This window comes from Tupaia chinensis, unplaced genomic scaffold (assembly GCF_000334495.1).
Source record: "Tupaia chinensis unplaced genomic scaffold, TupChi_1.0 Scaffold139491_1, whole genome shotgun sequence".
In the NCBI taxonomy this organism is placed as follows: Eukaryota; Metazoa; Chordata; class Mammalia; order Scandentia; family Tupaiidae; genus Tupaia; species Tupaia belangeri.
In genome coordinates this window covers 481,958-491,891 of record NW_006199376.1, presented here as the reverse complement: position 1 = coordinate 491,891, position 9,934 = coordinate 481,958, and the positions used below count along the sequence as shown (strand labels likewise).

The following is a 9,934-nucleotide window of genomic DNA, read 5'->3' as shown; positions in this document are numbered from 1 at the left end:
CGCCAGTCGCAGGGGACCCGCGCAGGACCCGCCGCCGGTCACAGCCCAGGCACAGGGCTGCAATATCCAGTTTAAAAAAAAAAAGATTAAAAAGCACAAGGCATTTTGTAGAGCTGAAAGAAAAATAATAAAGACAAATGGAAAAAAGGCGAAGGACATGAAATGTGTAATTTGCAGTGAGTAAACCACAAGGGTCAAACCACATATAAAGAATGCTCCGCGCAGGACCCGCCGCCGGTCACAGCCCAGGCACAGGGCTGCAATATCCAGTTTAAAAAAAAAAAGATTAAAAAGCACAAGGCATTTTGTAGAGCTGAAAGAAAAATAATAAAGACAAATGGAAAAAAGGCGAAGGACATGAAATGTGTAATTTGCAGTGAGTAAACCACAAGGGTCAAACCACATATAAAGAATGCTCAGTTCCAAGAAGAAAATAACATTAAAAAAAATTTAAATACTTGGGGACCAGTAGATGACATAATGTTTATGTTGCTGGACTTTCATGTAGTCAAATATGGTTCCAGTCTTGGACCTGGTAACTTAACACTCATGCCGAGTATGTGTGTGCATGCATGCCCAAAATCCCAAGAGGAGAATGGAGGAGAAGGGTTTGCAGCACGGCCACCCCTCATGGGGGGTGGTTTCTCACTTTCTGTCTCTCAGTGTCTCTTTGTCTCTCTGGAGAGTACACGCACCCTATAGCAAAATTTTCATTAAGAAAAAAGAGAATGGAATACTATTTTACATCTATAAGTTTTCATAAAAAAAGAGATCACATCAAGAGAGGTAACGATCATGAAAAATAAAGGAACGTTAGGAAATTCTAGTACAATTTTGTAAAAATTTTGGAGAGAAATTTAGTAGTTCTTATTGAAGTTAAATATGTTTACATGTATGACAAAGAAACCATTCCTGCACATAACCTTTCCTAAGTCTATAAAGAGGAGTATGGGGTCAGCTGATGACATAGTTATTAAGGCTCTAGACTCTCACATGGTTGACTGTGGTTTGAGTCCTGGACCCTGTAGGTTGAAAATCACACTGGGCATGCATGCATTTGTATCCAAAATCCCAAGAGGAGAATGGAGGAGAAGGGATTGAGGTGTGGCCATGCCCTCTGGGAGTGATCTGTCACTTTGGCTGTCTTCATCTCTGTCTCTCTTTGGTGAGCACATACATCTTATGGCAAAAGCAAACTAACTAACTAACTAACTAACTAACTAAATAAATAAATAAATAAATGAGGGAAGTACACATATGCTATACGTAACATTATTTTTGGTAATAATAAATTATAGGGCAGGTGCGTGTTGACTACTTAAATAATAAGATATAATGCACATAATGGAAAGAATAAAATTGACTTTATATAACAACATGATATTTATATAAATTCAATATTCAAACAATTCTGTTATAAATGCCTAAATACTAAAAAATTTGAGGGACAAATTTAAGAATACCAGAGTTTTAATTTTCAGAAGTGAAGTGAAATGGAGGAATGCTGACATTGGCAGAAAAGGATATAAAAATACAGGAAAAGAAGGACCATTTATAATTGTACAGCTTCAGCGAGCAGGAACTTTTCCATTCCTCTCTCCTTGTAACCTTGAGAAATTTGAGAATGAGTTTCCATAACTTGAGGAATGTGAATAAATCACTTGAATTTCCAAACAGAAATAAAAATAAAAATAAAGGAAAAATTTAGGTTTTGTATCTAGTTAGATTAAAGTCATGCTACAGCAAAAATTATTATAGGAGTTTTCCCCCGAAAAAATGCACTGGGTTTTGTCAGTAAGATTTTGTTCATTTTTTTCCTGGATCTTCATGTGATAAAAGTCATGATTAGTTACCCTAGATCCACTGAGCAGCATGGTTTGAGCAGTATCTCACTAATAAGCCTGTGCAGGAAACCCTCAAGATTTTTTTCTTTTTAAGAGAGAGATTTTTGCTATAGGGTGTTTGTACTCACCAGAGAGACAGAGAAAGACAGAGAGAGAAAGTGAGAAATCACCCCCCCGCCCCGGGTGTTGGCCATGCCTCAAACTCTTTTCCTTTATTCTCAACTCTCAGGATTTGGGGCATGCACGCACACACACACACACACACACACACACACACACACACCGTGCATGAGTTTGATCCACTGTGTCTGAAACTTGAACTGTGGTCCACTTCATGGGAGTCCAGCCACTTACATTACTTCATCTACTGGTCCGACCCTCAAGAATGTCTGAGTGAGCTTCTTGGATCCCTAAGAAGTCTTGCATGTGCTAATGAGTATGAACATATATAGATGTGTATGTAAGAGAACTGTACCCAGGAGACTGACTTATTGCCTGCAGGACACACAGTCAATGGAGGGTTGAATTGCTAAGGGTGTTTCCCTTCAGAAAGAAAATCCTTTTATTTTTCCATCTGCCTGCCTGACTTTCTCTGGAGAGATGGAGAAGTTCCCAGAGGGTATGCTTTCTGAAGCTCTCCAGTTATAAATGGCCCAGATTCTTTTGGAGCTAATCAATACCCAGTGTACTCAGACCCTATGCTTCATATCCTTGGTAAGTGAGCATGGGTAGACGGTGCTGAGGGTTGGCTATAAGAAGATCAGCCAGAGACTGAAGAGATCTTTCCCTCCAGGGCTTTCTGTTCTTTCTATTGCTGGGTCAGTACTGCTGAAGTAGTTCCAAACAGGCATCTTGTGGATGGTACCCCATCTCAGTCAGGAGGCACATTTGAGAGCCTGTGCTCTGGGTCATCTGTCTTTTCCTTCCTTGGGTGCTTGGTGTGTCATAATGGCAGAGAAGCTGAGGTTTGTGCATAGGAGCTTGTTGGGTAACTGGGGAGCTAGAAAGTGCACCATCTGGAAACCCGTTAAGAAAATTCGAAGTTTTCAGCTGTGAGTATAGAAATGTACCATCTTTAGAACAAAGGATCTGCCTATACATGCTTGATTCATGGGGCAGGAATTAAATTTAATCTGTAAAATTTTAGAGGTTGGAGACAAAGTCCACACTTATGGGGCCAGTTGGAGTCAAGAAATAGCTCAGAAGATTTTAGGTTGATCTAAAGAACTGATAAGTTATTGCTGCCAAAACCAGACAATTATGTCCAGAAAAGCAAGGCACTACCTGTTCACAAGATGACTCACAGTACATATGGGAGACATGTCACCATCCCTCTGAGTTTTCTGAAGTTAGGTGATTTTTAATAACCCTTCCACTTTTTAACACAGGGCTTCTTTGGTAAGTGAGCATGGGTGCTGAGGGTTGGCTATAAGAAGATCAGCCAGAGACTGAAGAGATCTTTCCACTGTGCTGTGGGCCTATTCTGCAGGTTGGGGAACAGATTGCACTGCATGTCTCTTGTTTTTGTTTTTGACCTTCAATTCTCCTGACTTTCTCATCCTTCTGCCTGGAACCAGAAGCCATCGGCTCCAGGTCCTCAGGCTATTGGCAATCACTGATTGCAGACCAGGAGTGAAAGAGAAAAGGAGAAAAGAAACTGAGATGGGAGGGTGGCAGGTTTAAAGTTATTATATAATAATAATTTAAAAAACCAGAGGATATGGCTATGGAATTAAGTTTGCAATCACTATCGAACACTTAGAGGGGTTCTTTGACAAGAAGACTTTTTAAAACCTTCACCTTTAATGTAAATGAGGAAACTACTTATTTGCAATTATTTTTCTTCAGCCTAACCCTCACTGCACAGTTAGATCTCCTCATAGTCTCGTAATAATTTGCACATGGCCCTCTCATTGCTCAGATTACTTGTTCTTATTACACATCATCCCCATAGTGGTTATAACTGTACTTCCTTGAGAGTGAGAACAGTTCCTTATTCAATTTTGTAACCCTAGTATGGAGCAAAATGCCAGAGGAAGCAATTAAAAGAGAATGATAGTAATATTCAGCTACTCTAGAGATTGTCAAATGGGTACCCGGATCATCATATTTAAGATGGAAAAGGGAAATGGGAAAGGGATGGAAGGACCTGAAAGGTGAAATTCATTACCTACCTCTACACTAATACAAGAAAAAAATAATATTTTATTTTGTTTAGTGATAAGCATTGCTCTCTCACAGAGGAAGTGCCTTTTAAATTGGTTTCTTCCAGAGGTTAGGAATCCTACAAATATGAAGATAATTCTAAGAGATAGAGAGAGCTAGTACCTTTCAAGTTAAAATGAATCTTTACTTAAAATTAGCAACCTTTCTTTTCAGTGTATAATAAATAGTATTCCCATTTAAAATAAAATAAATACAGACAAAGGCCAAAACAGGAGTGGAGACTAGGGACATTTGAGTCTCTTATTGATGCCAGGCTCTGCTAGTTATTTGGGTGTATTAAAACAAGAACACAAGTACAAAAATGTACTGGCACACAGCTAGCGTCTCACTTGTCATGTGAAAAAAGTTTTCAATGAGACTTCTTTCTTTTTAGTTTCCATAAAAACATAACAATATCATTGAAAATAAACATTGAAGAAATCAAACGTGTAGATATAACATGTCACCCCAGACCTTCATAATGTTTACAGTGATAAACATAGCTCAGTAGCATGACAATGAGGATAAAGAGATAAATTCATTTATCTCCAGATCACCTCTGAAGATCCACAACTCATGTCAAGATAAAGTAAATTGTTCTGTTTTTTTCTTTTTTTAGAGAGATTTTTACTATAGGATGTGAGCACTTGCCAGAGAGGAAGACAGAAAGCAAAAAACAAAACAAAACAAAACGAAACAAAACCACTCTCCTTGATGGGGTGTGGGGGGGGAATGGTCATGTCATAGTCCCTTCTACATTCTCTTCTTGGGATTTTGGGCATGCAAACACATGTGCCTGGTGTGAATTTTAAATCACTGGGTCTGGGACTTGAACCATGGTTGACTCTGTGGGAGTCCAGTAACGTTCTATTACTCCATCTGCTGTTTCCAATTGTTCTGTTTTATGTATCTAGAGTTAGTAACTAATTTTAATTTCTAAATTTACAGAGCACTAAAAAAAGTTCTAAAAATTCATGGCAAACTATGACAGCACACCAAAATGGCACCATGTCCATTGAGGTTTCAGACTTTCTTCTGAACTGCTTTGTCAGATCCCCCAGGTGGCAGCTCTGGCTGTCCCTACCCCTCAGCCTCCTCTTCCTCCTGGCCATGGGAGCTAATACTATTCTCCTGATCACCATCCACCTGGAAGCTTCTCTGCATCAGCCCATGTACTACCTGCTCAGCCTCCTCTCACTGTTGGACATGGTGCTCTGCCTCACTGTCATCCCCAAGGTCTTGGTCATCTTCTGGTTTGACCTCAGGCCCATCAGCTTTTCTGCCTGCTTCCTCCAGATGTACATCATGAATTGCTTCCTTGCAATGGAGTCCTGCACATTTATGGTCATGGCTTATGACCGCTATGTGGCCATCTGCCATCCACTCAGATACTCATCCATCATCACTGACCAATTTGTAGTCAAGGCAGCCATCTTTATTTTGGCCAGGAATGTTCTTTTAACTGTACCTATCCCCATTCTCTCAGCACAACTCTATTATTGTGGCAGAAATGTCATTGAGAACTGCATCTGTGCCAATATGTCAGTCTCCAGGCTCTCCTGTGATGATGTCACCATTAATCGCATTTACCAATTTGCTGGAGGTTGGACCCTACTAGGATCTGATCTAATCCTCATCTTCCTCTCCTACACTCTCATACTCCGAGCTGTGCTGAGACTCAAGGCAGAGGGTGCTGTGGCCAAGGCCCTAAGCACATGTGGTTCCCACTTCATCCTTATCCTCTTCTTCAGCACCATCCTTCTGGTCTTTGTCCTTACACATGTGGCTAAAAAGAAGGTCTCCCCCGATGTGCCAATCTTGCTCAATGTCCTCCACCATGTTATCCCTGCAGCTCTTAACCCCATTGTTTATGGGGTAAGAACCCAAGAGATCAAGCAAGGGATCCAGAGATTACTGAAGAAAGGGTGGTAATAAAGGCAACTAGATCTCTGAATTTCTAAAATAGGATAAAGTTTTGAATAACTGTTGGGTGAGTGAGTGAAAACTCATATGTATAACTTGTATTCTCAAACTGTATGAACTAGAAGTTGTACATGTCCTAAAACTTAAGTTTTATTTTAATTTTTTCTTTCTTTCAGTCCTCCATCAGGAAAATCCTTGATCCTTTCTTCTTTTTTCCCATGCTTATGTCTAAAATATGGAGATCCCTTAGGGCAAACTCTCTAGTGAGAAATTTATGTTTCTGAATAAACTATTAGTTTATTATAAATTTTGTAGTCTCAAAATATAATTGTGGGTATTTTTAATGGGTTGTGTTGTCTGTATGCTTCTTGCCTTATTTACACAGAAGAGTGTACACTGGAGAAAAAGACCCTGGCATTGAAATATCAGTTCTGAATGATGGAAGGTTGCTAGTGGTCTGCTGTTAGGTCTTTTTATTTCATCCTTTTTCTATATTATTGTTTCTCCCTATCTCTGTCATTCTTTTTTTCTCTTTTTCTAGATCAGACAACTGTACTTTTGTACTGTGAATTATAAGAGGGGGATTTTTTTCCTTTATTGTTTTTGTGTGTAGTAAGTATCAATAAATTTTATTAGGTATGAGAGATAGGTCTTCCTCCCTAAGATTTCTATACTTAGAAACAATTTTTTTGGATCCAGGATCTCACAGTTTATTGTGTAAAGACCTAGCTCTGTGATGAAGTTAAGGTTTGTTAGGGTTGTAATATATGATCCCAGTAATAATAATGAAATATTAAATAGACTAACTGAACTTTATTTTCTTATTAATTGGGCAGTTTCTAAATATACATTATGTCAGTTATTAAGAAGCAAAGCAAATAGAATAATGTTGTTGCTTTGGCGAGTTTGGCGTTTGATTAGGAAAAATCCAAACATATGGTTCTCAACTGGAGAGCAGTGAGCAGTGGAATAGGCACCTTTAAGCATGGCAAGATTCTAGGTGACTGAAGAAAGCACTAGTTAGAAGGTCTGGGTAGGAAGCATGGCACAAATCCCCCCCCCAAAATAATAGAAGGTTGTGTTTCTGGAAATAATCAGGTGGTTTCCCTGTGTTTCCTCTTACTCATATATTATCTGAGAAGATCCAGTATTTCTTTTTTTTTTTGAAGATCCATTCTAGATAAAATACTTTTTCCTCAATAACAACTTTTAAGTATGTTTACTTTGTTTTGATTATGCAAAGTAAATCTCTCAATAGACCAATAATACTGTCTCCTAAGTCTGGGTCTTTTCATCCTATACTGAAATCACTTGGGGTTATACCCTGGCCTACTTAAGCTTAGATTCTGTAAACTCTTTTTCTTCTTCATCTTGCAGTAAAAAAACAATAAATTAAATCTCATTTCTCTACTTCTGGATATCCTGTAAGTAACATCTGGAAACATAAGCTCCATTTACATAATAAAAAGCAGCAATTAAAACATTTAACCAGCATTTTAATTGTAAATTTCTCAATAGTGAAAAATAATCTGCTAAAATCCAACTACATATAATTTATTTTATTTTATTTTATTTTTTTTTACAAAAAGAAGATAAACTCTCCTAATCTAATCATCTCAACATCAGAAAAGTGGCTTGGCTTAACGTATATGTAACTGGATACTAGTGAGAAAGTTTTAAATATATAAAGATACAATATTTTCCTAAGGTAAATTTATGCTACCATGTTTTAGACTATATTATTAAACTGGAAGTTTTAACATTACTCTGTGTTGCTATCTACTCATCAAGGGACCAAAAACTTCAGAGATTGGTCTTTTCCAGGATCATACTATTTGTATAACAAAGTAGATTTTCTCAAGTAAATAGTCAGAAGAGAACCTTGGATGACCTCCAGAGGCCAGATTAGGGAATTTGGTGTGGGTACCATCCAAGTACTGAGCAAATTTACCTAAGCTTTCTCTTCCAAAATAGAGTGGTGAAATCCTCATAATAAAAAATAAGTTGAAAGCTATGCATGTTTTTGTTTATGTGTAACGTTTTGACAGGTATAGTCCATATCAAAGCAATAGTGATTTATATTTGAAAAACAAGGTAAAGAATGACTCCTTTATTTCTCCAAAATTTTTGATATTAATGAGAATTTCCTCTAAAACAGTGCTGTTCAATGTAAATTACATATTTCATCTTAAGCTTTTTAGCAGATATATCTAAAAAGTAGAAAGAAAAAGGTAATATTTATTTTAATATTTAGTTAACCCAGTATATCCTAAGTGTCATCATTTCTGCATATAAAATATAGTGAATAAATATGAAATAATTATTGGGACATTGTATATTACTTTTTGTGTCAAATTTAAAAAATGCATTATGTGGTTTACAGCTAAAGTATATTTCAATTTGGACTATCCACATTCCTCGTGCTTAATAGTGTTATGTGCTTAGTGGCTATTGTAGTAATCTGAACAGCTCTAGATATTCAGTTTTAAAAGGGAGCTAGAGTAGAAGATAAAGTTAATTGGGGGAAAATATTCTTCTTGGAAAAGAGCTTTATCTATATTCTTTCTTTTGGGCTATAATTTTTCTCTTTTTTCCATATTTTGCCACATAGAGAAAAGGAAGTCAGGGTTTCAGAGGATAAATGACATTTTGTCCTAAAACGTTCCATGACATCAGTGCTACATCTTTTCTTTTTAAGAATTATTTATTGGGAACGAGCAGTTACCATAATGGCTATGTCGCTGGACTCCCATGTAGTCAACTGCGGTTTACGTCCCGGACCCGGTGGCTTAAAACTCACGCCGGGCGTGTGTGCGTGCGTGCCCAAGATCCCGAGAGGAGAATGGAGGAGAAGGGATTGTGGCGTGACCATCCCCCCTGGGGGGTGATTTCTCGCTTTCTGTCTCTATGTCTCTCTCTGTCTGTCTGGCAAGCGCACGCGTCCTATAGCAAAAACCTCCCCCCCCCAAAAAAAAAGAATCATTTATTTAATTTGTTATTATTATTAGTTTTTAATTTGCTATAGGACATGTGCATGAGAAAGGGAGAGAGAGAGAGAGAGAGAGAATGAATAAGCAAGACTCCAGGTCTAGGACTCAAACTGTAGTCGGCCATGTGAGAGTCCAGGGCCTCAGCCACCACACCACCTGCTGACGTAGTTAATGTGAAAGGTTTATCAGAAGGACAATGATAATCATAATTTGTAAATTTCTTACTTTTTCTTTACATGATTTACATTTTTGTATGTATGTACAATGTATGTATAAAACTAGTTATTTTGTGTTACATTACTTTAATAAAATATATTTTTTCATCAAAATAGTGATATTGTTATTTGGGGATGAGGGTATTGGAGGCTTCATAGAATGAATTTGAGAGAGTTCCTTCCTTCTGAATCTTTAGAAATAATTTCAGTAGAATGGAGGTTAACTCTTCTTTAAAAGTTTTGTGGAATTCAGAAGTGAAGGCATCAGGGCCTGAGTTTTTCTTTGTTGGGAGGTTATTTATTACTGATTCAATCTCATAGCTTGTTATGGGTTTATTCAGGCTTTCTATGTCTTCCTGACCTGATAGTGTTACAATATATGTGTCCAGGAATATCATATAATTTGTCTGGAACCATAAAAGGCCCCATATTGCCAAAGAAATCATGTGCAAGAAGAGTGAGTAGGAGGCATCTCACTCCCTGACCCCAAAATATATTACAAAGCTGTGATAATCAAAACAGCACAATATAGACAAAAAAATAGACAGGTGTTCCAATGGAACAGAATAGAGACCTCAGAAATAAATCCTAAATCATATAGCCAAATGGTTTTTGACAAAGGATACGAGTCAATCCAGTGGGAAAAGAAAGGCCTTTTAGTGAAAGGTGCAGGGAAAACTGGGTATCCACCTGCAGAAAGATGAACTGGATCCCTATATCTGCCCCTATTTCTCATCGCTGACACAAATCAACTCAA

General features: G+C 37.7%; 1 protein-coding gene across 1 annotated transcript; it reads left to right on the top strand.

Moving 5' to 3' along the window:
• Positions 1-5,033: 5,033 nt before the first annotated feature.
• Positions 5,034-5,981, top strand: LOC102498306 (olfactory receptor 56A3). The gene has a single exon (XM_006161964.1). It carries the CDS (start codon positions 5,034-5,036, stop codon positions 5,979-5,981), a length of 948 nt encoding a protein of 315 aa, XP_006162026.1.
• Positions 5,982-9,934: the final 3,953 nt, after the last annotated feature.

Excerpts from the sequence above, each read along its gene's own strand:
- LOC102498306 (XM_006161964.1), top strand. The coding sequence starts at position 5,034 with ATGACAGCACACCAAAATGGCACCATGTCCATTGAGGTTTCAGACTTT.